Source organism: Labrus mixtus, chromosome 7 (assembly GCF_963584025.1).
Source record: "Labrus mixtus chromosome 7, fLabMix1.1, whole genome shotgun sequence".
NCBI lineage: Eukaryota > Metazoa > Chordata > Actinopteri > Labriformes > Labridae > Labrus > Labrus mixtus.
The window spans coordinates 18436435-18464122 of NC_083618.1; the positions used below are offsets into that span (position 1 = coordinate 18436435).

The 27688-nt window shown below is 40.8% G+C and overlaps 2 protein-coding genes across 4 annotated transcripts in view; one reads left to right on the forward strand and one right to left on the reverse strand.

Moving 5' to 3' along the window:
- LOC132978256 (troponin T, cardiac muscle-like) overlaps positions 1-27688 on the reverse strand; it is a 162113-nt gene that overhangs the window by 43384 nt on the left and 91041 nt on the right. The gene's annotated exons all lie outside the window — the stretch shown is intronic.
- The window catches only part of nav1b (neuron navigator 1b), a 60354-nt gene continuing 37113 nt past the window's right edge, over positions 4448-27688 (forward strand). For 2 of the 3 annotated variants that reach the window (XM_061043385.1, XM_061043386.1), the window contains exons 1-3: positions 12706-13715; positions 20908-21010; positions 23547-23900. In XM_061043385.1, the coding sequence (XP_060899368.1) occupies positions 12989-13715; positions 20908-21010; positions 23547-23900 (1184 nt within the window). In that variant the 5' untranslated portion in view covers positions 12706-12988. Of the gene's footprint in view, positions 5209-5407; positions 5497-12705; positions 13716-20907; positions 21011-23546; positions 23901-27688 lie in introns of those variants that run through there. The other variant, XM_061043387.1, reaches the window with a different exon arrangement.

The window sequence follows — 27688 nt, forward strand, 5'->3', positions numbered from 1 at the left end:
CATGAGTCACTAACATATATGTTCATAATGGGGGGTAATATAGGAGAGTGATACTTTAGTGTGTGTGTGTGTGTGTGTGTGTGTGTAGCTAGGAGAAGTGAAGACTTGATTCCTTCAGCTCTCTCACTGGTCTCCTCTACTGTAGTTCAACATTGATTTTTCCCTCCTCACTTTGAAACAGCCCGTGGGTTTAAATTGTGTTACTGTAAACTACATCATAATGAAAGCAACCGGAGAGCAACTTAGTCTGCACCGCACCTTCACACACTGTAGACGTCTTACTGTCTCTGAGCTGAAAGCTGACCGTTGTTGGACATATATTTACTCAGGTAAGATGAAGCATCATCTTATTCAGGTTTGTTAGTTTTTATTCAGAGAACATTGTCATGAGTTTTCCGGTGTTTTTATTTGTCCAAGTTTTAGTCAAATTGCCTCATTATGTAATAAAAACTTTTATAGTACGGTTATATCTGCAAACACTGGTCGAGGCATGATAGTTAATTCACTCGTTTCAACTTGAAGGAATTATTTAGATAAAAAAACAAACATATTTGCTGTCTCACCATCTGTTAGTGAGAACTTTGATTACATGCTCATGTCTGTACACTCCCTATTCTAACTGCTCATCAAGGTGTGATGTTTTCTCTTCACTGTGAATGTCACAGAGTCGTAAACGGGGGGATGATGTGATCCCCCTGTGTACCAACTTCAAATGTAGTAATAAAGGTGTTACAGGGGAGAGATGGGATCAGCAGAGCCAGTGAGGGAGAGCAGTGTGTGTGTGTGTGTGGATTTTATGTGCCTTTTATTGGAGAGAGTGAATAGAGTCAGAGATCAGGGAGAGAGAGAGAGAGTGGGGAAAAACATGTAAGAAAAGATCCACAGGTCAGATTTGAACCTGGGCCGCCTGCTCAGAGGACTTTAGACTCTGTACATGGGGCACGGGAACAAACCACTCGCCCCATTAGGTCTTTATACTTATATAATAGAGTTAAACAACTGCTGGCTGACACTCAGTGTGGTAAGGATTTTGCAGCCAACTATTTGAAGGAAAAATGTCAACCTCATCCTGTAACTTTAAAAGAAAATGTAGAAGGTTTTACAAAAGTCTCATTTCCTGATTAACTATCCCAAATATTCGAAAATAATAGTATAAAAAAGGCAAATTTGTATTGAAGTTCAGAACAGGGATAAAATCAAATAACTCTCTCTTTACCTTTCACAGTAAATCTGTTCAATAAAATACAAATATTCCTTCCCTCATTAAATCTCATGTCACTGAGTTCAAGATTCAGCCTTTGATGTTAGATTTATTTCCTGCTGTTACATACACACGGATATTGTGTAATTCATACTTCTGTGTGTGTGTAGCAGTATTTATGATGCACATCACGTTGTCTCAAGGCTTCACTTCACTTTATAAATAAGACATGAGGAGAGGGGTATTTCAGGGATGATGGCACACAGGGACAAGCTGTTGATTTAAGTTAACTAACAGGATTCATCATTTAAGATGGTTGAGAAGTAGACAGTCATGTACAGTTTGATTATTTATATAGCCTGGATTGTTGTTCTTGAAGGCTTTGTAATACTGAGTTCTGTTGTTTTAGTACACTCTGTTGTTTTGGGAAAAGGAAAAATGTTTTAAGAAAGAAACAATGGGAGAAACCACAGGAACGCAGCAGACAAAGACACACACACACACACACTAAACAAAGAATATTGTTGTGAAATGAGTTCTCAAATTGTAACATATTTTGCAAACACAGTATGAAACATTACTTTTCAGTGACTAATCAATAATCAGAGTGTTTCAGTCTTAATCTGACATCCATGTCTGACTTGTACCATGCTCTAAGTGTTTCAGAATTGTTATTTCTTCTTACGTAAAAGAAAGATGACTTGTGTGATCTCTCTCCAAATGCTTTATTGCCTTGGCTTTATGACAACATGTAACTTTTTCATGACATTCATGTATCAAAAGCTAATCAATTAGTTCTCTTTTTAGAAAAAACAAAACCTGTTGCCAAATGCTTCATATGCATGCATAGGGGAAAAGTGTGGACTAAGGATGTTACAAGCCAGTTTTCCCTGTCAAACATACATTTAATTTTATACTGGTCAGGTCAACTCATTCAAAGTTATGAAAACATTCCCCACTGCCCAAAAACCGTATTGTGTGTAACCTATTTAATTGCTATTTAAAAAAGTTGAGCATATTTCCCCCCCAAAAAACATGGATGTCTCCTAATGCAGAACTTTAATGCAGACTTGGGAGGAACTTTTGCAACGTGCCTCACTCTGCACTTAAAAGATGCAAAGTTGGTTTGTGGTGAGTGTCTATTGTTAGTAACGCTAGCACCACCAGCCTGCAGGTGAATGTCCACATGCCTACACGTTGATCACATCATGTGAAGTGGTTATATGCTAGTTTACCTGCCCAGCTCCTACAAGATGCCATCCACCCACCGTGCTGGTTTACATCTGGCCTGTTATCAGGAGCTACAACCCTGGCTATTGGTGGACGACTGCATTACAGCTTGGAAACAACATTTAACCACAATTGTTGTGAAATATTTTACGAATGTAGCACATTAGTTTTTATCGACTAGTATTTCGGTTGCTGGCTAGCAAGGATGACGACTATTGTTTTGTCTAATTGTGCCTGTTTCCCTGTTGTTGAGCATTCACTACGTTTAAAATAAAGTGTTTTTTTTTTCAATCAGACATCATAAACAGATCAACTGGGCTCATGTAAACATTAACAGATGCTTTAGATCATGATCATTTTGCACCGTCATTAGTCTGCACCTCAGATGAAGGCGTAGAGGTGATGGGAAATAGGGGGGACCGTTGAAGCCCCCACCCTTTACATCTTTGGAGTAGGGGTTGTGTCTGCAGGGCCGGGAGGGGACAGCCGATGTTGGCACGGCCTGAAAGGAGCCGTGCTCCTGCTGCACGTGCCAAGTGGTGTCAGTCTGCCCCCGGCTCCCTCAGCACGTCTCACCCTGCAGGCTGCGGCCACGGGACCAGAATACATTAGGAAAAGCTGTTCAAACATATGGTGTCCTTTTTAGATTCAAACAGAGCTTTCATTGATTCTGGAGATCTTCGGTTTGACTGTTTTTAATCAAGTTTTTAAGCACAATTTATTTTTAATTCCTCCTAAGAAACATTTTTGTTTCTTTTAATCCTTATTGAACTTTTTGATTCTCTTAGATCTTCAGTTCCTCACCTCAGAGTTTAATTCACTTTTCTTGATCTCTGTGTTTCTCCCAGCTGAGTAATCTGAACTTGTGACTAACCTGGATCTCAAGCTTTTAGGTTACTTTCATGTTGTAATTGATATATTACAGTAGAGTGATCCTTCCCCTCAAACCACCTTCTCTTCTTTCTTCTTTCCCCCTCAGTAACGTTCACATGTATTCAAACCTCTGTGGTGATAAAGCTCTTGTCTGTGAGGCAGATGTCTGGAATGCACAGCTGTTTTACTGTATTTTTTACAGCATATCTCTTAAATCAATGCCTGTATCCTTTATAGTGTGCAGTAAGGACGGATGTCAGTGGCCTTCTGACAACAACATCTTTCAATAGAGACCAGCAATCCACAATCTGTATGAAGCCTTCAGTATTCAGCAAAGTACAAAATTGTATGTGTCTAGAGATTCAAATGACTTGAGGTTGACCCTCATTGATGTGTTTCCGTAGTTTTGAAAGTCTATCATACAGGCGCATGACAACATTACCATAGCTCATATTAGAACATTGAACAGTTGCATTGAAACTCTGAAACTCTCAGCACATTAGCACCTTTTCACTCCTAATACCAATTTAACCCTTTCATGTTCTAGTCATAAAAATAGTCGAATCCTCACTTTGTTGTTAGATGTCAGCCCTTCAGAAAAAAATCAAACAATAAATGTAACTTTTGTTTTGTTACAGTGTATTCTGGTAATTTCCGTGCAAACTGCTTTTATAACCATATATGTTGCGAGAATGCATCTTGATGTAGTGTTGATGTCATCACATTTGTGCTAACTCTGAGTGCTGAACCCTGGCCAGGGTCATGGCTGCTTTTTGCCTGATGAATGATGTTGCCTGTTTGGTCTGATAAAGTTCTTTTGGTTCATTTTTCAGCAGTTTTTTGATCCCACTGCTTCTTCTGTTTCCACCGCTTGGATCATTTATTCTTGAAGTAAAACTAAAATGCTCTTGTTATTGATTGGTATGACTCTTTACTTGTACTGTCATTGAGTTTTGTTTCCCATACTTTATTTCATGTTTTAACACTAGTTATATTCATAAAACGTTAAACTTGTGTGTTTTTACAGAAGCTGACATCTCTTTAAATGCTCATATATCACATGTAACTGGAGCTTAAACATACAAAGGCTACTGTCTGATTTTGATCTTCCTTCTCTTTTTCCAGATCTCAGCCTGGTGAAGTATGAGTGGAGGAGTGAACATCAAAGTCGCATCTCAGACTCAGAGCGACGCAGGTGTCGGCTCCGCTTTGCCTTTACCTCGAAGCGTGATGCCTCTCTCAAAGATGGATCCCAAACAACAACAATACGGCGGCCTCTCCAATCCCACCACGCAGTATCAGCACCCAGCCAAGAGGCGGCCTTCCTTCCCTTTATCTTCCGTTTCCTCAGGTCCTGCAGAGCCGCTCAGAGGTGCAGCTTTAAAGAACCACCTGCTGCAACACAAAGCCGGCACGCATTATCACAGAAGCCCGGCAGCTACAGAGCGAACCGACGGGACGTGCTCGGCCTACAGTAGCCCGCAGATACCAAAGAGACAAGCCCCGCGCTCGAAAGACACTCTCGACCTCCGCACCAGCACGCTCACCCAGAAGGCTTTGAGGGACCTGCAGCTGAGACGAAACACAAACCAGAACTGGACCTTTGGGAAATATCGCCTGAGAAGTGTGGACAATGACGCCCTGTGCAGGCTCTCGGGCCAGGGAAGAGGACGTCTGCTTCACAGTAAAAGCACAAATGGAAATGAGGAATCCGGGGTTTCTTCAGCCAGAGTGGGAAACATCCAAAAAGAGCTGAGGAACATCTCAAGCCAGGACGTGCGAGGATGCAAAAGACTGGTGTCCAGTAACAACCAAAAGTCTTCTTATCAAACATTCAACATGCCACGTCGAGCCAGTGAACCAGGGCAAGTCAACATGGCTGCTGTTGCTCCCTTCAGGTTCAGGTGAGGGCAGTGTTTCACCTTTTTTTAGATGGGAAGATAACTGCCTGACTGCAGTTTATTTCTAACGCAGCCCTCAGGCATCTCAAGCTTTCTCATATAAATGACCAATTCTGTGTTTAAAAAGTGGATCGTACATTTTGGTTGTTTTTATTTAATTTAGTTTTTAAAAATGTTTGTTTGTGCCTTTCTTCCCCTTCAGATATCAGGTCCACGAGGACACAGATGCCACCCTTGATGATCTCAGTGACTGTTCATCCGACTCCATGGAGGTCTGCTGTGACGATCTAGGTGAGTCTCTTTCAAGATCCTCACATTAATTCTTCTGTCCGAGAAATATACGTAAATATTTCTTTACTTTAAAACAAAAAGTTCCAAAACTTGGAAGTCTCAACTAATTCAAAGGGTTACAAAATGATTGGATAGGACAGGAACAAAACCATGTTAAACTTTTAGAAAACAGATTCCTCTGTTCATTTTTGCTCTTTTCTTTCAAGATACTGAAAATAATTCTTCCAGAGACTCTTCAACTAATCAATATGAGATGACATTTCACTCTTAAGGTGAAATACTCACAAGTCTTATGTTCAAAGTTTTGGAGGCAACTTATTTTCCTCCACTCTTTTTCATCTTTTATCTTTTTTTAATCTAATGGCTGTCCAACGAAGGCATTTTTATACCCCTAATTTAAAACACACCTATAAACTGATTCCCAAAGCTCAGCCTTTTGAACCTGTGAGAAAGCATCATATAATCATTTAAAGTGGTCACAAACCAAAGAAGGTTCAAACAACCCCTTCCAGTCTTTCTAAAGATTAATTGGAATCTTTTCTGTTGCTATTTCTACCATCAGTCTGGTTTTTATCGGGCAAGCTTCACCTAAAAGTATGAAGGATCTTCTATTATTATCAACAAGTCTGCAGCAATGTCCACAATGTAAAGCAGACTGATACTGGACCTCATTCATCACAATAATATGGATTAAACTGCTAGAAACTGTAACACTTTGATTAGGTTTCAGCAACAAAAAACTAGTTGATCATGATTAGGAAAAGAGTGTGGTTTATGTTGGAAATCATTGTTTCATATTTGTGATGTGGCTTATTTGAATAACTCCTCGCTGATCCCTGCTCTCAAATGGGACATGAACTCCGCCCACTGAGTGAAATTCCTCTGTTTGACCCATCTGTCCCAGCCGTGTCTTAATGCTAACATAATACAACATCAACGACCCACTTCTGTGGTTTTCTCACATTTTGGCTTTATGATAAAGAGTCTTCTCAGCTGACGAGCAGGTACCACAGAGCTTTACTACCTTCTATCATTTTGTCCTATGACACTGATAAGGGCTGCTAAATTGGCTGATTACACTCAAATTGTATTCTGAAAACATCGCTGTGACCCTTCCAGTGAGCAGTGACTCTGCTTTTGGATGATCACACATGGTTATTGTTCAGGATCTTCAAATTAAAGAGCTAAAGACCAGGCAGTCCATCCTTCTCTCTGAGAACTTCCCTTTGCTCATAGTGCCTGAAAAAGTTACATAAATGTTGGAGAACACTAACTTTTCACTCAGTTCATTGAGTTCAAACTGTTAGTTATGCAAAACACTGTTATTCCAATTTTGCTATAATGCATCCAGTAACACCCAAGCTTTTTAATATGGCTGAATGTTGACACTGGACTGTGTTCAGCGTGGCAGTTGTTCTCACCAGAGCTGCTGCCAACTCCCAACGAACGCTTCAGACTGCATGCACCACCTGTTATTTGCATCAGGACTTCCTGCAGTACTTCAGTTCTTTCTTTATGCGCATGTGGGAAAACAAAGATTCTTGGCAGAGAGAACTTCTCTCAAACCACGCTGCACTCTTAAGGCACCATTGTTTGTTGGACGTTTTTTGTGTCTCCGGTGTGCAGTTGTGATTAAATGTACGTCATTATGTCGGCGCTGTGTGGGCATTAAAAAGTGACTGTTGTGTTTGTTCAGATGTGTGAAAGAACTCCGTACCTAACACGTCTTGTTGCTTAGAGACTGACATACAAACACGTTGCGTTTTATGTAAACACAGGCTCAACGTTTCATAACTTAAAGGGAGAGTGAATGCAATTCACTGTTAGCAGCTACAACCACAACCATTCAATTAATTAGCTCCAATTAGACAGAGATGACATAATTAAAGATCGTCTGTAAATAAGTGATATTGATTGAAGTCAGTAAGCAGACACTCAGGCCTCAGGGGTATCAGCTGTGGTCACAAACGGAATAAATACTTTAACATGTTTGTTGTGTGAGTTCAAAGAAAGCGATGGGTAGATATGATTTCGAGAGGCCTCATCAGTTTTACTGTTTTTTAAGACTTTAAATGCAGCGATCAAACACCAAACACATTAATGTTCACCTTTTCAGCTTGTTGGGCGAGCAACTTTTTAAAAATACGACTGTGCTTAAAACCAAGTTATCAGCTTAAAGCTACGTTAGTAAGCTAACATTTGCATTGAGGTTCGGTAGGTAATCATCTTATCCATATTTACAAATTGAATTGAATTTATTAGCATGCTCACATTATAATCAGCATCAAGGAAAGCATGGAGTAGTGAGACTGTGTTCAGTTGTGCTTATATTTGATCAGAAACACAAGAATATTGGACATAATGACGACAATAGATTTTAGTGTGATGTGTCTGTCTGCGGGTGGATGCTGGGGAGGTGGTGTGGTTGAAAGTAAGAGTGCAGTAATGGTGAAGGGAAACAGTGGCGATGACAGAGCAGAGTGAAACCGGAAAGCTTGCAGCCTAAATAGACTGCCTAATTGTATGAGTTTGTCAGGTGATTGAGGAGATTGAGCATAGACTGCATGTAGTCTCAGGGACGTCACCCATTGGTTTCAGAAGCAGATATTTAAAGCCAAAGGTTAGTGGTTAGAAATGCTATTTAAAACTAACTTGAAGTCAACCTACAGTAGCAACAGGCAAGATAGTTGGATTTTAGGCGGGCCTTTAACCTCCTGGCAAAAAGCTACAACATCTCCGACTATCAATTAGATCAGCCACACTACTAAGTATGCATAACTCCTATCATTCATGAAATCAAAACAAATGAGTTATAAACTAAATCACCCCCTGTACAGTGTGTGCAGATAGCTTTTCAGACTGAAAACATCTTTTCAACCAGGCTGTAAACATGTTTATTTCTGCTGGCAAAATAAGCATTCCACTTCCTTTGCAGTCAGCCTCAAGTGGACACTTGAGGTACTGCATACTTGTATACTTCTGCATTGGCTCATTCAAAGCTTGATCCAAAGGCAACTGGACTCGGTTGAAGGTTGGTTCTTGAGAATGACGTTTCTCAAATACAACATCAGTGCAGCTGGAGTTGCTTACCTACTAGCTCCCAGACCTGGCTCATTTACTAGATATTATCTCACTGATTCTGTTAGTGCTACAATAAAACCTGCAAGTAATTAGTCTTGATCTGTTTGAATTAAAAATGTCTGTCACTGAGGAAGTTAGTTTATCCTTCTTATTAGTGATAATTACAACAAATTAAATTACAGCAGGGTCTAAAGTAGCAGCATTTTATTTAAAAACACATTTAAAGCCTAAATTAATTTACAATAAGTCAATATACCAAATATAGTTGTCACTCCTGATCACTGTACAAACTTTTTAACCTTTTATTACCCTTTAATTGTACTGGGCTATTATAAAGCCTTTGGCTGTCTTCTTAATAACTGTGACGTTTGAGAGCCTCCAGCCAGTGTCCTCAGGGAGAGACAGACCAGAGACAGATTGTCCCTCTGCTCGAGGTGGACAGATGCAGGACTCTGAGATTGAGTGGTTTGATGGGAGGATCATCTTTCACCTCCTGTCTTGGAGTTCCTCTTGTCCCCACTGGACCGACATGATGGATGGGTAAATTCAGTATTTGAGCAGGGATGTTTCTTCAGTAAGCTGTGATTCAGCTTCAGCTAAGAACTAGAGGACGATTTTTATTTTTTTTTAATGACGGGTTTAATTCAGTAGAAGCATCTGCAGAAACAAAAGCCAAGTATGACTCTGGTGAGAAATCTTTCTTTAAATCAACAAATGTTTCAGTTTAGGAAGATTCACAGATTCAGGACTTAAACCAAACAAGTATATTAATGACTCTCACAAATGTTTGAAGGCAAGCATGATAGTTTTACCATTGCTTTCATTTTTTTCAAGAGCTTGAGCTCATCATGACGAGATTATTACTCAGCATCTGAAAGCGCCGTGACTGTTGGGATTAGTCTTCCTTCCTCAGGCTGCTCACTTTAGCACAATGATTCTCTTAGATCTCCTTTTAATGACTTTTTGTAAAGCAATATATGCCTCATGGCTTCAATTCCATTCAAAAACACATTCTTTACATGTACCTCTAACATTATGTTTATACCTGATGTACATGTATGAATGTATCATTGACATTTTCTGGATTTCCCCCTTTAAGCCCATGTGGAAGTCTCCAAGTCTACCCAAATGTTCTTGAATCTGTTCCCTTTAACAGCTGAGCTGGCCCAAAATGATTACATGTGCTGTCCAGGGAAATATAAAACAGACAGCTGTGTAACTGTGCTGTCATACCACGTGCACACACATATAAACACACACACACACACACACAGTTACTCGCATGGCCAGTTTGAGATGGAGAATCAGAGCCAGATGTGAAAGAAACCAAATGAAAGATACAACTCCACCCTGATCCCTCCTGAGAAGTGGCTGCATCTGAACGTTTCCACATTTATACTTTATTTCCAGTTCATCCAATCGTTGTCGAGACATTTCACTCTGAACCACTAATTGCAATCTGCCACCGGGGCTATGGTTACAGTCAGGGGATCAAAAGTGTTGTTTGCTTTCAGTGTACATAAAAAAATGCAAAAAGGTGATAGTCTCTCCCTTAAACCATCAAATCATGTATTGACAGACTTTTTTCATGAAGAAGTGGATGTAGCTTGTTGGTTTCCATACTGAAGCTAATGCTAAGGAGCCTTAAACTTGCATTCTTCCTATGGTCATCAAAAGGCGACTCAACTGGTTGATAAATGAAACCGATGTTTGGAAATAGATGAAATAATTACCCTACTTCTAACCTGATTTATTACCTTGGCGTAATATGAATTGATGGAGGGAGCTCAGAGTAGATCTGCTTTTCCTTAGCATTGGAAAGGAACCAATTGAGGTGGTCCAGGCATCCGATTAGGATGCCTCCTAGTCACCTCACTTTGGAAGTCTTCTGAACTAGTCCAAAGAAAATCCGGGGGTAGACCCAAAGCTCACTGGAGGGATTATAAATGCAATCAGGCTTGGGAGAGCCTCTGGATCCTCCAGGAGGAGATATAAAGCGATGCTAAAGAGAAGGACGTCTGGGTCAACTGACATAACATGTTGCCACAGAAGAAAATGGATGGATGGATCATAATTAGAGGTTTTCATAGACAAGTTATTGTCCCATTTAAAGTAAATAAGATAAGGTATAAACAGGCTGTGCTTTGGGGCATGGTTACTTGGGAATTACAAATGGCTACCACACCACTTCTCATCTAGGATAGAGATGAAACATTGAGTACATGTTGACCAGTCGTTTTTACTTGTGGCTCACAAAAAAACAAGATGGTGTTGGCCAAAATGCACAACTTAAGGCTTCTAAAGAGTAGTCCACAAATCAAAGGATGACATTAACTTCTCTAGGCCCACTTCTATGCAATCTGCTGCGTGGACCATAGTGGTGGACTAAACAACCAACACACTGAATTATGTGACCATCACGAGAGTCAAGTGAAGCTTTCTTAAAATATGAACTCATCTTCTGGTATGAGACGCTGGTTTTGTTTCTCTTAAATTAAAACTTTCAGCAAAGGCTTGCAGCGAATCTGGCTTGTCAGAATGTGTTATCCCATGGTTTTATTAAGAAATTCCCACTCCCCTAAACAAATGAGCCATTCACTGAATCATCGGAGTTAAAGAGCTCCAAGAGTGATCTGCAGTCAGCTGGGGAGATCTGGAACTCGTGATGAGGAAGAAAAAAAGACCTGACATTGTTCCCAGAAACTAATTGCCTGATCAAACACCCTCACTGGTCCCTGACCCGCTGCAGGTGCCCTGAAACCCAAAGAGAAAATGCAGTGGAGTGTGTTGCAAACCCATGCGAAGAGATTGAGTCATACCCTCGGGGCATTATAACGAACAGGTCAATCATAACCAGAAGATTTGCACCATGTTGCATAATTGGTTTCAGTCTTACTGAGCTGTGGAAAAGAGCAACTGTCTACTGAGTCTTTCACTTGATAGCAGGAACTGAAAAGCAATTCATGTATTAGCACTGAATTTGTATTATTAAAATAAGAAATATGGCATAGTAGTAGCTTATGGAACGGGCAAATGTTTCTTTCATTAGCTGTGTTTGTGCAGAGCTTTGAGGTCTGACGCAGATGACGTGCAGGCGATGAGAGAGAGGCTGGTTTCCATGGAGCAGCGCTGCATGTGAGCGCTGCAGAGCTCCTCAATCCTCCGGAGAGATGTCAGTATGGAATATCTTAAAAGATGATTGTACTTGTGTGTTTTCAAAAAAACATACAAGCCTTGCTTGAAAACAATATGACTGGATTTTTCAAATGAGCACAGTCATGGTTGTGTTTGTGTATTTATACTGTATGTGTCTTGGAGACTGACTTGGAGATATTTCCAAATTGTGGTTTTGGGTGTGTTACTTACTTACCCTGGCACATCTTGTCGCTCGCTCAGTCTGCTGAGGTGATGTCACCCATTCGGCCGTGTGGAATTTTAGCCAATTTGTCTCTTTTTTTTTCAAGCACTGGACCAAAAAGTCAATAAACTGCACATTTGGACAATTAGCATAACACATTTATACATTTATGTTATTTATCTGATGGTTCTGATGGTGTCTATTTATAGCTGGAGAACACACAGCTGATTTTGAGCATATGATTTATCCAGCTGTAAACCTGGAATTGATATCGTAAGCAAGCTCAGACAGGATCAAGAGATAATCTGGATGCTCCAGTTGTTGCATTGTGCAGATAGTGATGACATTTTATGCTAAGGTCTGTGATTACATACCTAAATGTGTGCCCGTTCTCATTAATAACACTCCCACTAACATCACAAATCATGCATCATGTTGACTGTATTGAACAGGCAACACTGGAGGTGAGGGAGGGGGAGGGGAAGAACAAAGGAAACGGAGGAGGTGGTGGGAAAACATGGTGTGTTACAGGAGAATGGTGCCCAGTTTTGATAGCCAAAGATGATCAGTTCACATCGCCCTCTTGCATTTAATATATTCTGCTGAGACCTGGCAAATCATCTTTAAATGAAGGAAAAAACGGGGGAAGGAAGAGGAGGAGGGAGGATGGGAGGGAAGACGGAGGCGAGGGAGAGGCAGCAGAAAGCAGGGGGAGGGAAGGAGGGAGGGAGCGTTGTTGCGTCTGCCGCCACTGTCATTCCGCTGCTGCGCGGTTCAGCGGCAGGAGGTAGCGCTGAAGGGAGGAGTGTGGAAAAACGGAGGAAAGGAGGAAAGGAGAGAAAGGGAGTGCCTGGGCAGCACTGCAACAGCTGCAGCTGCAGCAGCGTGTCAGGGGGAGAAGAGGAAGAGCAGGAGAAGAAGAAGAAAAAGGAGGCTGCAGGATTGCCTTAAAGGAAGCATTTTCTGTTGCTTCTTGCACAGGGAAAAATATTTGATAAGGAAGCCGGTTCTCTCCCCTGCTGATGCTTTTTCCTATGGTCTCATGAAGGAGGAATGCTTGGAAATACTGTGAAAGGCAGAGAAGGAGATTTGAAGATGGACCGGACGGATAGCACAAAGGCATACGGCCAAGCAGATGGCAAAGGAGTTGGTATGGCAGCTAAGAGGGCCAAGTCTGGAGTGCCCCAGAGCACACCACGAGGTGAACTGAAGGTTTACCGGGCTGGTAGTTCTGATGGCAGGATACCAGTTTCCTCCAGTCTCCGCAAGCAGAGGTCCATGACAAACTTGGCTGTACTCACTGACGCAGAGAAGAAGTTGCACCTTTATGAACCCAAGTGGTGCGATGACATGTCCAAGCCTGGAGCGGGGCAGGTTAAGATGGGCAAGCCAAAGACGGCTGGGGGCGGCAGCAGCGCCGGAGGGGGTGCCCCTCTCTCTCGAAACCTTTCCAAATCGGAACATTCGCTGTTCCAGGGCAAACCCAAGCCCTTCAGCCCTCTGGCTGCCCCCTCTGCCCTGAGCAAGCAGAGCCGAATACCTCGTGGTCCTTATGCCGAGGTAAAGCCCCTGAGCAAGGCACCTGAGGACGGGAAGTCAGACGACGAAATCCTCTCCAGCAAAGCGAAGGCTAATGCTAAGAAGCAGTGTGCAGGAGCAGAGTCTGGATCCAAAGGCCAGGGGGAGGAAGGGGGAGACAAGCCCTTCCTGAAGGTGGACCCAGAACTGGTGGTGACGGTGCTGGGCGATCTGGAGCAGCTTCTCTTTAGCCAGATGCTGGGTGAGTACAGCAGAGCCGGTCTTGATACCACTTCAGTATGTGTGGCGGCCATGTGCTACAAACCAAACGCCCCTCTGTTACAATTTCTCAAAGTCGGCAGCACGCCCCCTTCGATTCAGCCACCACACGGCACCTGCTTGATGCTGCAGAATATATATATTTCGCTCCTTCCGATTAAGAAAAACCCAAATACATCCTTGTTTTGAATTGACAGCATACCCTGCTTCTTATTTCTTTTATTGATTTATCCTTCATACTAGTATTTTCTTCACACCAACACCAAAGCTATACTGGTGCTCTATTGTTCTTCTTCCGCTGGCGTGTAACTCAGGTGTTTGGGGCTTGGTGCCATTGATTGTGTGAAATATGCTTGCCTCCTATTGTAGCATTGCCGGTTGATTGCATGAAAAAAGCCTTAGGGTTCGGGGATTATTAGCGGCAGACTGATCCCCTTTTGTAAAGCTCTCGTTTACTGCAACATGTGCCGTTTCACCCGAGGGGTCCATCCGCTGCTTGCTTCCAAAAAAAAAAAAAAAAAAAAGAGATGGGAAGAAGGCATGCCATATTGGATTCATTTTAAGCACTCAGACACATATTTAGCCTCCTCCTAGCTCCATTCATCTGTGGAGCATTGACAGATGGTTCACACCCTGTGTACTACGACGGTGCAAATGGCAGAGAAAATGGCTTTCTCCCCAGAGGTGTAGGTCAGGTTTATCAATCAGAAGGGCTGGCTGAATAACAAATGCATTGATCAAATGATGGGGATTATGACTCAGATAAATTGATCTTGTTTTTTGCATATCAAAGAATGTGTTAAATGACAGGTGTCATCTAATCCGTTGGAGGACAAGGTATCAAATGTCATCCAAAATGTAGATGCAATACAATTCAGATCCAGCTTTTCCTCTTAAGACTTCTTGAAATCTTAGTTTTAGCTGTTTTAATCTCCAGACATTTAATCTATAGGAGATTTGAGTAGCTTTTGGGTAGAGAAATCATTTCCTCGAGACTTAACATGTCTATTTTTTTCAAATGCATAAAACTGCAAAGGTGTGAAATTAAATGCCATCGTTTATGTTCCTGATACCACTTTTAGTTCAAGGTTTTTCTAATTTAAATAACTGTATTCTAAGAGTGTCATTTTCTCACTCATTGACATCTTGCATGAATTTGAATTCCTGAAATGTTGTCATTGACAATTCTGGTTCAAGCATGTCATCAGCGACCAATTCATGCACCATCTACTATTATTTGTTGTTCCATTGCTCCACTTCCATCAGGAGAGCATGTTCTCTGTTGCATCTTAATGACACATCTGTGGTGATTAAATCTGATATCCATGCCTCATTATGATATATAGGCGTCACATTAGTCACATTACTAAGAATAACAAGTATATGATGAACAGGGGTCTGCCACCTCTAGAGGGTTTCTACACAGTTTTGTTTAACACTAGGACCCAAATGTTCAAAAATCTCTGTAGAATTTGGCACCACACCCACATCTGCTTCATTAACCTATTTACATAAAAAAAAATGCAGCAAATCGTCTGAGCTGATACATCAGTGGAACGCTTTGACCTCAAAGATGTTTCCAAATCAATTAAAGGTCATTATTCTCACAAAAAAAGGGAGTTTATTGTCTTCATGAATTATTTAGCATCATTTAAGATGATAATCCCATGCGGGCCTTTGACACCAGTGAAGTGCTTTTTGCCCATTAAAGAAAAATCTGCATTGAACTGGAAACAGGACACGTTCAAGGGGTTTGAAACTAATGATCGACAAGATAGGAAAGACTATCTCTAAATATTTTGGAGGATGATCCCATGTGAGCCTTTGACACGTGTTTTGTGGTCATGAGGGGAAAAACATTCACAGAAGTTGATAATGCAATGGTTGGAATTATGATTAATTCATGATTGAATGAGTTTGATCAGCTAGATAAAACATATTTCTTTAATTTAAGTAATATAAATGCATTCATTGCTGCTCTTTCTGAACACTGTTTCATGTGTAGAAGTCTGGATCTTATTCAATACTAGTTACTCCATCAGCTCCCTGTGTCCTACTACTGTACTGTGATGCACAGTGGACATGCTTGTTACTGTATATAGATCTTTTTATTCATAGTCGGCAGAATATTCAAAGCCAGCTTTACACTGCTCTGCTTCCGAAGCATCTCTCATTATAAGCTCTCTGAAAGCATGCTTTTATTTCTGACCACAGAGGGTCTCTTTGTTTACACGTATGACATGAAGGATGGTGAACTTAGTTAACAGACTCATTGCTTAAACTGGCCATGTCAGTTTATGCAACAATGCTGTCATACAGCGCTGGAACACAGCATACAACTGCCTTATCAGAAGAGAGGGCGGCAGACGCACAACAAATTAAAAACTTTGATTCACATCTAGCTAAAATCATATCTTTATGCTTCATTTTTTGGATTATTCATCAAGCGTAATGATTGCAACTCTTCTTCACACAGAGTTTGACCTGTCTGCAGAGTAATACATTAAAAGAGACTAACCTCAGAACTGTTGCTTTAGAGTATTTTCAACATGATGAATGCAGTATGACAATCAGATTCGAGGTCATGAGGACAGATTTGTGAAGAAAGCAGCAGATTAGAGTAGTGCAGACAGCAGTGCTCCTGGAAAAGACTCTCCGAGACAACAAGGGGATGAGCAAAGCTCATTTTACCGTAATTGCATGTGATCCGTCATGCAAGACATCAAACGAAGCAATGGCCTTCAGCTATGTGGAATCAAAGTGGGGCAGTGGAGAGGCATAAGGTTGAAGATGACATGGTCATGGATGACATTATTTAAAGCTATTCAGGCATGCAAGGGTCACAGAATGTTGAGTCTTAAAGGTACAGTACAGGTAGAGCTAACATTTTTCTAACAGTCTAATTAAGACACAAATGGAAGTCAAACCCTGTCAACACTGGAGGGCAAAACAATTCACGGCTTCCCCCGGAGTTTGTGTTTCAAGAAGGTATCTTTCTGTCACTTTTTGTCTGCGCTTTTGTCTGCTGATGTGTCATAGAGCACAAACAGGGTAGAAAACACAGATCTCAATCTGTTTCGATTCAGAACAGAAGACTGCGGCTCTAATAAGACAACGGTGGATAAAGTTTCAGGTAATTAAACGTGAAGCATCAGCAGGAAGAGGTATAAAACTGTGAGATCCTGACTCCATGTGACTTTATCAGTCAAACTGCATGGGTTTAAGCTAAGCTGCACAAGGCCTGTAAGGAGGGAGCATTTCCCAAAGGTAAAAATGTCCCAGAAGGAACACAAGGATAACAACATTGTTAGGTTTTTCAATATACATTTTCCTCTCTTGAACATTTTACAAAGTGAATTATATTACAGGTAAACTCAATGTACTTTACATTGGTGTTAAAACCACAGACGGTATAAAACATGGATGTAATCTCAGAGACATTACCCAATGTTTCTGAACTGGAGTTTAAAAATGAACGATGGTGGTCGCCATAATGGAAATGCAGTCCAAAACGTACTTACGGTCAAACTAGCAACAGGCAAAGATTTAGAGTTAAGGCCCAATGTCGATGTCTACCCTCACATACTTAATGATTTTGATGCGCATTCTCGCTAAGTCAGTGAGGGCTTAGGGCTGTCCCACTGTCGAGTCGTCAAGTGTGTGAGACCTTTATGCACTTTGCCCGTAAACGGGAATATCTGCAAATTTAGTGAGAATGCATTACCCAGAGTTCATAGCATAGTGTCGTGAAACATATGATTCCCAGGGGAAGCCCGCAAGAATGGAAAGGTAAACAAATGCCATAAGACGGAAAAAAAGGAAAATATGGTTAATAAGCAGGAAAGTGAAACCACGCTCTATTTACAGTCTACCTAAAAAGTATATCTGATAACTACAGCTAATTCAGAACTCTACTCCAAGTCTGTTAACAAAAATGAGAGACAGAGAGCATATTAGTCCTGTTATATATAAGATAAACCTTTATTTATCCCACAATGGAGAAAGGTGGCTGTGAGTAGGTAAAATAAAAAATGTGAAATAAAAATGTCACATGACATGTTGCTATCATGGTTACAGAGAAGTAACAAAGTGCTGTCCCATTGGTATTAAACCATTTTGAGCCCTTTGCAGCCTCGTGCACTCAATCACTTTCCAGTAAACGTAAATTAAGTCCGTAAGGGCTCCTGGTGTTGGGAGGAAATCGAGATTAAGCCTAAAAGGAATTTATGGTTAACCAAGAAAAGAGTTAGAGTAAAGGTGGCCCTTTAACCACCTGGAGGACGGCTACAATGTACTTACCTGTGTGTTGGATCAGGCACACCACTAAGTTTGCATAACTCTTAACCTTAATATAACCGAAATGGATGATTTTTGTCAAAATAGATTCTGGATTATTTTAACCAGTAAGTAATAGATGGTCACTGTGCGTGAACATCTATCACTGAAACAGTGATCAGCCACTTACCACATCACTGTGTCATCACTTTGAGTGTCTCCTTTCTAATGAACGGCTCAATTATTATCCCATCCTTTCACTCATCCGCCTTTTTCAAAGTAAAAATCTTGAAGAGGTCGAGGTCTATTAGAGGCAGAAGAAAAGCATCACTTGTTTTTGTGCTGTGAGGCAACCCTCCCTTTTTTTCACTGCCAATTACCTCAGATTTCTTATGAAGTTTGATGAAAAGAAACAGGCCTGATATAAAACAGACATACGGTGTCAGTCATCTCAGCGGTCGTCCTGTTTGTTAAAGACAGTTGAAATGGACAATATTCTCTTCTGACAATCAGTTAACTCAACATGAAGAACCTGTAAATGTAAATGTAGCATGTTTGTAATCTTCTGGGCTTTTCAAAACATTTTGGAGTCAGTTTCGAGTACTTGAGTTTGCCTCTGCACTCTTTCAATATATAGGGCACTTCCCGTGTTGCATCATTCATGGGGCTTTCCTGATTCACATCTGCTTCAGTATTCTATCCGAGTTTTCCCTCCCTTGTATAGTAGACATCACTGCATTGCAGAGTGCCAGAGAACTGTCAGTCATTGCACAGGAACACAGGGCAAAATGCATGTAGGATATACTTAAAACAGATGTGATGGGTGTACTGGACATACAGGATTCATTTTTTGAGTACATTTCCAGAATCTAATCTAAACAAAATGAGCAGAAGTGCTGAATTAGAAGGTTTTTTTTTTTTTAATGTAGATGTGATGTGACCCTTAATATGTATTATTTGACCTCGAATATGTCTCTATTCTTGATGTCCAAAACCATCAGGAAACAAGTGTTGGGAATAAGTGTGTTGGCCTTGAAATGATGTAAACATGATATTAAGTTTCCCTTTTCAAACGGTCAAATAAACTAAACTTCATGTCCCGTTGGGCTCACAGGGAAGCTTTGTAATAATGTTAACGTGCGCTGTACACATTTTTGGACTGATTGTATTTGATGCTTTGGCAACATTTTTCTGGAAATTTTAAAATCAATAAATCCCTTGAGATTTAATTGTACATTTGGATTGAATTGTATTTCTGAGGAAATCCAGTTTCTAAAAAAATCTGTTTACATGAAGTTAGTCTGCCTCAGCAAATATGTTTTTAAAGCATATCTAATGAAGATACTGAACTTATGAGCTGTGATGGAGCAAGATCTTTTCTTTTGCAGGGGGGTGGGGTTGGGGGACTAGAGATTGAAGGGTGCAAGCATGCACGCAAGCACCCACATATGCACAGACATCAAGTTTACTACTAACAAACAGATGTTTTAAACCTGTGCACATTGCTTTAGCTCTACAGTAACACAACAATGTAATATTTAAAATATGTTAGCTTAATTCTTTAAGGAGGAAAAACAAGATGTATGTCACATGTATGGCTCCGCCCCTGCTTTAAAGTCAAATGTCATATCATAATGTTTTTCACGTGTTTGCCACCAAGGAACCGCCCAAACAAATTGTGATGGTAGCAGCTACATCACAATCTTCACCACCAGAGACATCAAACTATAATTCATATTCTTTCAATTTAAGTCAAGTTGATTAAATTTGTCCTCAAAGAAGCTTAATAATCGTAGTTGATGTGAGAAAAGTTCCTATCGACATAATATATCAGATCAGGTCAATGTCTCATGTTATTGAGCTCTCATCGACTAAATCATATAACAGTTAATGTTAGCACTTTATTAGTAAAATTATCTAATATTGAGTTATTATAGTAATCCTTATTGACTCTTTTTAATTAAACATTTGGCGAAATGTGTTTGAAACGTTTTATATATATTTAAATGTGTCATACTGAAGCTTTCAATTCACACCCTCTCTGCTTTATTACTTCAAAGCTTTGATTAGAGCTGCACATTATTTGACATGAGCTCCCCTGACACCCTCGCCTCTTCTCCAGCTACACCACCTAATGCTTTGCATGATCATTTCCCACTCTCCCACAGGGTTTCTTCTTTCACACCGAGGAGGAAAACCCCATCACCCTTTTTTTTTTTTTTTTTTTCACAAACAGGGGTGTTTCTCTCATCTGTTTCAGCTAACCAAACAACACTTTTTAATAAACTGTAACATTGATTTGACATGGTCATGACCCGCTGACGCCACACTTGAACAATGCATGTAGCTTTGTTAGAAAAAGACGACCCTTAGGGAAATGCTTCTGGCTACAGATTAGCTAATTGTTAGCCTTACAGTTCTAACTGAACGACTCCGCAATGATGCTCAATTTAACTGAAAGATTAAGCCCAATAAAGCAAACTAAAAGAGATCCTGGTGTGGTATATGAATGTCAGAATACTCTCTCATGTTGGGCAGTCTAAATTACAGAAAACCTTTCAGTATTTCATGTTCAGGATGTAGCATGTTAATGCCTATGGGGGGGTAGAGTAGTGGTTACCATGGTGAGAGAGCCCATGCAGTGAAATTTGTCTGCCTAATGATGTGAACATACGTTGGCTCTGTGCCTACAAGGACGACACCTGTCTCAACAATTTAGACACAAATAAAGCAAGCAGGACCACAAGCATGTTTGGGCAAAAATCTGTCTGTGTGCACGCACGGATTCTGTTAAAACACAAAAACATGTCGCAGTACATCAATAGCCCTCGATCTTTGTTGTATTTTGACACTTAATGTTTTATAACGTGTTTTTTTTTTTCTGCATGGTTGACCCACAGACCCCGAGTCACAGAGGAAACGGACCGTGCAGAATGTGCTTGACCTTCGTCAGAATTTGGAGGACACAATGTCGAGCCTGCGGGGCTCCCAGCTCAGCCATAGGTGAGTCATCTGCTTTTAAATTGTTGTATTACATCCCAATACATTATCTCATACACATCATATACAGACTTAAATACAGTGCAAGTTTTGATCATAGAACTTTGGCAGAATCTGAAACACACTCTCATGTGAAAAGCAATGGATCGCTTGTTGGCATTGCACAATTATCTGCAAACAGTTGTGCTGTGGATGCTTGGAGTGGTGCCACCTGTTTAACATCTGGCTCCTATTCGTCTTAAATAGCCCGTCTCTGCTTCATGGTCATGACATCATGCTAGGAATCTCTGTTCAGCTCTATTGGCAAAAGGCAGTGGGCGTAAATATGTTGCAACAACCACAACAAAATAAGTCACTGGTGGGGAATAGGTATTTATTTTATTTGGACATAAAAGGGTGGACAGAATATCCCGAGTAAGATTGCTTACATTACTAGCATTAGTGGGTACTTTATTTTCACACATTTCATTTCCTCTGTAATTTTAAACAGTTACACATGGAGAAGATCTAGAGATCAAAAACATTTTATTCTGCGGATGTTTAAGCTCACTTTTATTTTTTACAATCCAAGTTAACAGTGTAGGTGAGTCAAAACTGCTCTTATTACCCCCAAAAAACGACTATGAGCTAACATCTTATCATAAAATGGCTCATCGTCTTACTAGATGAGCAGGTTTGTAAAGGTCGGCAATCTAAAGTTTCTGCAAAACAAGCTCAGGGCCAATATAATATCAACCTATCAACTTCAATCAAGCTTTATAGATTAGGTAGACACACATGTCTTCAAACTAACAGTCATCTAAATCTATGTCTGCTGAATGTGGTTGCTAACAGATTAGCCCAAAATTTATGAGCTAGTCAAATGTTATGTATCTCTACATTATGTGTTGAGTTTTTTTCTGCCACCTACTGGCCAGACATGAACTAAGGCAGCTTTAAAGTCTTGTGTTTTATGAAACAGCGGCTGCATTTTTACAAGAAATTCAACGGCAAGATGTGTTTGAGGACAAGGTTGCATTTGTTAAATATTATCAACAATTTGTTAGTACATAAAATAAAAAGTCTAAAAATGCAAGTCTGAAATATTTATGGTTGGTTTTAGCCTTAGTCCAGCTGTTGAGCTAACCCAGCCTCTTTTTTTTCTTGTTGTAGTGGAATACAGTACTATGATGTATGCGTCATATGGGAGGAAAGAAAGTTAAATTAGCCCCCGACCAACAGTGACCCAAAAAATATTAGAACATCATTTATATATTATTTTTCAATATTGACAATGTTTTTCGATGTTTATCAGTCAAGCCCGATTTACAGAGATCCAACATGAATTCACAATGATCAAAAGGGATGGGCAATAATGGAGGAAAACATTCATTTTAAAGGGAAGGACCTTGACTAGCCCAGACCTGTTGGGATAGCCTTCTGCTGAGACTGTGTTGGGCTTGGAAGTTGTGATGCAAAAGGAAAAAGATGGATAGAGATAAACACATCACAACAACAGCTAATGCAGATGTATGGCTACAGTCCCAATATTAATGGTATATGGTAACTATGTGTTTTATTAGCTGGAACAGCAAAGTAATGGTAACAGACTGATCATAATAGTTAAAGTCAAGAGGTCTAACATGTGGCCCTAAATGTGTGGTGGCGCCTCTGGATTGAAGTGTTTGTTCATACTGCTAAAAAATGCTCCATTTTAACTCAAGTGATACAATATTAAATCAACCAATCAGGTAAATCAATGACTGACCATACATGCATGTTATGACTTCAAGTGATTGTCATCACTCATCATACCGGTAAAATCTTGCCTATTGACACTAGTTAACCCAGCAAATAAATAGTTATGTTCTGGATGTTTTATTATTTTTTTACAGTCGTTCAGATTTCTGTCAAACAAGCTACTACATGACTCACTGACAAAAGTCAAAACTCTCAGTCTGTCAGTTTCTGGACTGAACTGGCACCGGAACCCGCCTCCATACTGATAAATTATCCATCAGCGACGGATAAAAATACTCCCATGGTCGAAGCTATTGCAATATTTATTCGAGTGAGTTGGTTCATGCAGTTATGTAATTGACAGACACAGAAGACGCTCAAAGCCATTTGGAGGGCATTTCTAACCCTGACCCACTTCCAGGAGTGAATTGAAAAACTTTGATATACTCAACAGGCACAGAATAATAGAGCTGAGCGTTTTACTTTTATTGACAGAATTTCTTGAAAAGGAAGGTCCTTGGTGAATGTAGATGGATTACAAAGAGAGACAGACTGATGCTGTGTGGTATGTTAAGACGGAGAAATCAGGTCATTCTTATCTTTGTCCACATTTCTAGCTTTTGTCCCTGAAGACAATACGACACAGAAATACTCTGTATCTGGGTCAACAGCAACTCAATGACACTTTGGATTCTTTGCTTGGTCTCATCTTATGCTTTGAAATACTGAATCTGCGCATCATTCTAGTCAAGACTGTCGGCTAAATGTCTCTAGAAGATAAACGTACCACTCATTGACCCCTTCCTTCATGTGTCTTTAGCTGTTTGGACAGCAGTAATGTGGGCTATGACAGCGACGAGACCAACGCTCGCAGCATTTCCAGCATGTCCAACCGCTCGTCCCCACTCTCCTGGCGCCACGGGCAGTCCAGCCCTCGTCTCCAAGCTGGTGACGCCCCGTCCTCCACAGGCGTAGGATACCAGGGGAGTAAGACTGGTACCCAGTACACAGCCAATACCATGCCAGCTCGTTGCTCCAGCCGCCTCAACAGCACGTCACGCATTGAGCTAATCGAAGGGTTGGACGACACAGAGCTCAAGTCTGGTTACCTGAGTGACAGCGACCTTCTCGGAAAGAGCCTGCCAGACGATGACGATGATAACCTGGCTAATGGGTAAGAATATCTGAACACAAGCAAGGGTTTGAAGCTCTTGTTACCATGAAAACCATGAACCAATTGTGGCTGTGAGATCAGTCAAGAGTGGCTGTCAGATTCCATTTAAATGAGGTCTCATTAAGCTAATTGGCCTCCTGTCGTACTTGTCAGACATTGCTGCATTTCGATACCTTGAATGCAAAGATTGTAACATTTTAGCATTCAACTGAGGCGCACAAACTCTCATGAAGGAAACTTTTTCATGCCGACATCATGGTTTTCTGCTTTTTAAGCTGGAATCTGATGTTTTGGACCTGGCAGGCCTATCAAAGAGCTTTCATCAGCAGTTTGTCCAGATGCACTACTCTGTCTTACTCTTTAAGGATTTCTCACGGTGCCGTTGACATTGACGGGGATTGCTGACTGTGAGAGAATGCTTTCTGAAGTTTAGAGGGAATCTAAGAAGCCTTCAGGTGTCCACTTGGTTACAGAATAAATGTTCACTCAGGTCCAAATGGTTTAAGTTCACGGCCTCTGTAATCCATGAAAAAGAATCTCAACAAGTACGAAACCAATAAATGAAAGCAGAGGTGTGAAACTTTCTCACATTCTTCTACTTCGTCTTGTCCTGCTTTTTCTCTTATATCTTTCTCTGCCATTTCGTCTTGTGTTTAGACCTCTTATTTTGCCTCTTGGTTGTCTCGTCTTCTTCAGCTTCTCCTTGTCCTTGTTAGCCTTCCTTATCACCCTCCTGTTACTCTTTGCTATCCTCTTGTCCTTCTTCTTCTTCTCAGCTCGAGTGCTCTATTTTCTTCTTCTTCTGCTCCTACTCTGTGAGTTTGTTGGAATCCTTCCTCTTTTTCCTGTGCCCTTTAGTCATCTTTTTGGACTTCCTGTCCCCTGTTGCTTCTTCTGCGTGTGCCTTTTAGTGTTTTTTTTTGTCTATTTCCTGTGTCTTCTGGTGTTCTTCACTAGATGTTCTTCTTCTCCTTGTGCATTTACAGTACCTCTTGTTCTTCTCCTTCTCCTTCATGTTCTGCTATTCTATCTTTGTTACCTGCTACTTCTTTTGCTTTTTCTTTTTCTTGTACTGCCCTCTTTTCATCTTTTTTTCCTCTCTTCTTCTACTCTAACATATTCTCTTCCTTTCTCTACTTCCTGACCTTTCCCTTCACCTCCCTCCTCTCACATCCTTTGCGTGTCTTTACCTAATTCAGTCTCCCAAGTTGTCAGCTGACAGTGAGAGTCAGAGTGAGGGAGCAAAGGAATCCAGGACAGTTCTCTAGTGTGGTTTAGCAGCTTTATCTCCGCTGCACATGCAGTGGGAATTAAGCTCAGCCTCTGGAGCGTTCAGCAGGCCCTGCTTGCCAGGTCACGTTCTTACTACATTTGCGGCAAGGAGACGAGGAAGAGATGAGGCACATTTTGGATGAGCACAAATTAGAGCAAGAGGGGAAGAGTGTAAAATGGAAGTAGGTTAATTCTTCTACTGTAGAACTTGGAGTCTTGTTGAATCACATCGAGGCATGATTTACGTGAAACTGAGAAGGATGAGCACAAGTGGACAACTAGCTGCATGTGTAAAAGTGTTTTTGTTTGGAGGGAGGTGAAAAAGATCACACAGAAAAACCCCTGATAAAATTAGGATTAAACAGGGATTATGTCATATTCCTCAGTAACATCCTCTCAAAATCCATTTAAATCTGCCCTCTGTGTTGTCCTCTCCCTCGCTGCATCAGTTCAACTGCAGTGATTCAAATTTATGTGAGAGGTGAGCGTGGGGGGGCTCGCCTCTGCTGTGCACCACAGGCAACGAGGATGCTGATCATTTTACATAACCGTGTTTGAAAAAAAATGCCGCATCATACTCAGCGTGAGGCCATCAATGTCAACTGTCCTATAACATTTGTACAAGATGACAGTTGGTCCCTGCGGGAGATTTTTTTACCACTTACACCTTGCTAATTGGGACTGTTTGAGTATTCACATGCATATTCTCCAGTGTGTTATCAAGACAGAAAGTATGGGTTTAAATGGCTGCCAGAATACACCAAGATTTGGAAATACTGGGTGCTATTTTCTCTCTGACCTTGAGTAGGATGCATGCTGTGTTTGGTGGTGGAAACCAGTTTGATTTGCTGGTCTGTGTTTGCATTGGTTTAATGGAAAGTTTATTTGATTTTTCAGCAGTAGTACTGGGATCCTGCTGGGTTTTATATCCCAAATTAATCCAGCCTCATAAATACACCAACAACCTTTGGATGTGTAGATAACAAGCTAATCCAGTTTATGAAGAAGGCGCAGCAGCAGCAGCACAGGCTCTGATTTTCTTACAGTTTCCTCTTTGAATTTCTGGGCTGCATTAGCATTTCTACTGTACATCCCCCGTCACAGACCCTCACAGCTCAGCTCGTGGAGAGCCATTAACTACCAGCTCTTGAAAATAGATCAGCTCCTCCTGCGTAACCATGGCAACCGGCTGATAATCGACTGTATAAAGAGGTGGAATTTGTTTTCCCTTTCACTGAAGCTTCAGTTCTACATTTCATACATTCATTGATCTGACATTAGCCCTAAAAGCATGACCTATATCTGAACAGTTGAGTCAGACTCCTGTCAGTCAATAATATAACATAGTGATTTTTCTAATGTATAATAAGAGCATATATGTAACCCTGAAAACAATCTAGAAAAATACACATATCTGAATATTGGGACGGAATGAATGTTTTTCATCATTTACAGCACATTTGCTTGATGTGTATTGGGTATTGATTACCCACAGCAGACACTACTGGCTATTTAAGGCTAAATGTGCACTCACTGACAGTAATCAGTGCGACTGTGTGTCTGCCTCTTCAATAATCTGAGGACACAAACATCCTAAATCTCCTCATGAGCTCCTTCTTTCAATCAGAGAGGGAAAGTCGCTGCTCTGGAGCAACACCGCCTAATGAGAATCTGGTTTGTCCCAGTTAAAGAAGGAAAATAGTAAAGAAGCCTCTTTTTATTAATTAATATGCCTTATTATGTTTCTCATGGAAAAGGGGATAAATGATCTGTTATAAATCTCTATTTTTGAAAGTATAAGTTTGAGCCATAATACAGAAATGAGACAAAACCAGTCTGAAGCTGAATTTTAACTTATTTTGCTTCTTGAAGAGAGATGTTTATTGAGAAAAGATTAAAAAATCTGACAACTGGCCCTGACTTACGGCATGCTCGCCTTCATAAAATTACCGTCAACATTTAAGTAACAAGCCCTTTAAAGGTCCAGCAGACATGTAACTATAAAAATCCTTTTTGACCACTAGTTGGCAGGCAAACCGAAAGTGAGCTGATAAAAACTTACAGTAATATTACCATTTCATCAAATCGCATCAACAACTGACTCTCTGTAAGTCCATCATGACTGAGGTTTAATGATCCTCCTTAAAGGTGCAAAGTCCTCTCAAATATGTGTTGGGAGAGTTAAAGGGAATGTCCTGACCCACGGCGAAGTTAATGTTTTTATGAACTGTTCAACTAGTCTTTCTGTTTGGTGCAAAACCAAGGGGCAGCTGTGGCTTAGTTGCTAGAGTCTGTCGTCTCTCAACTGGAAAGTCTGGATCCCCAGCTCCTGCAGCAACATGTCCGATGGGTCTTTGGGCAAGACACTTGCCCGAAGTTGCTCCCGCTGCTTCGGCAGCATCACATGAATGTGTATGAATGGGATGAGTTAATTCTGACAGTCACTTTACACAGCTGTGCCATCAATGTGTTAATGGGTTTGAATGGGTAGGTGTGACCTGTGGGGTAAAAGCACA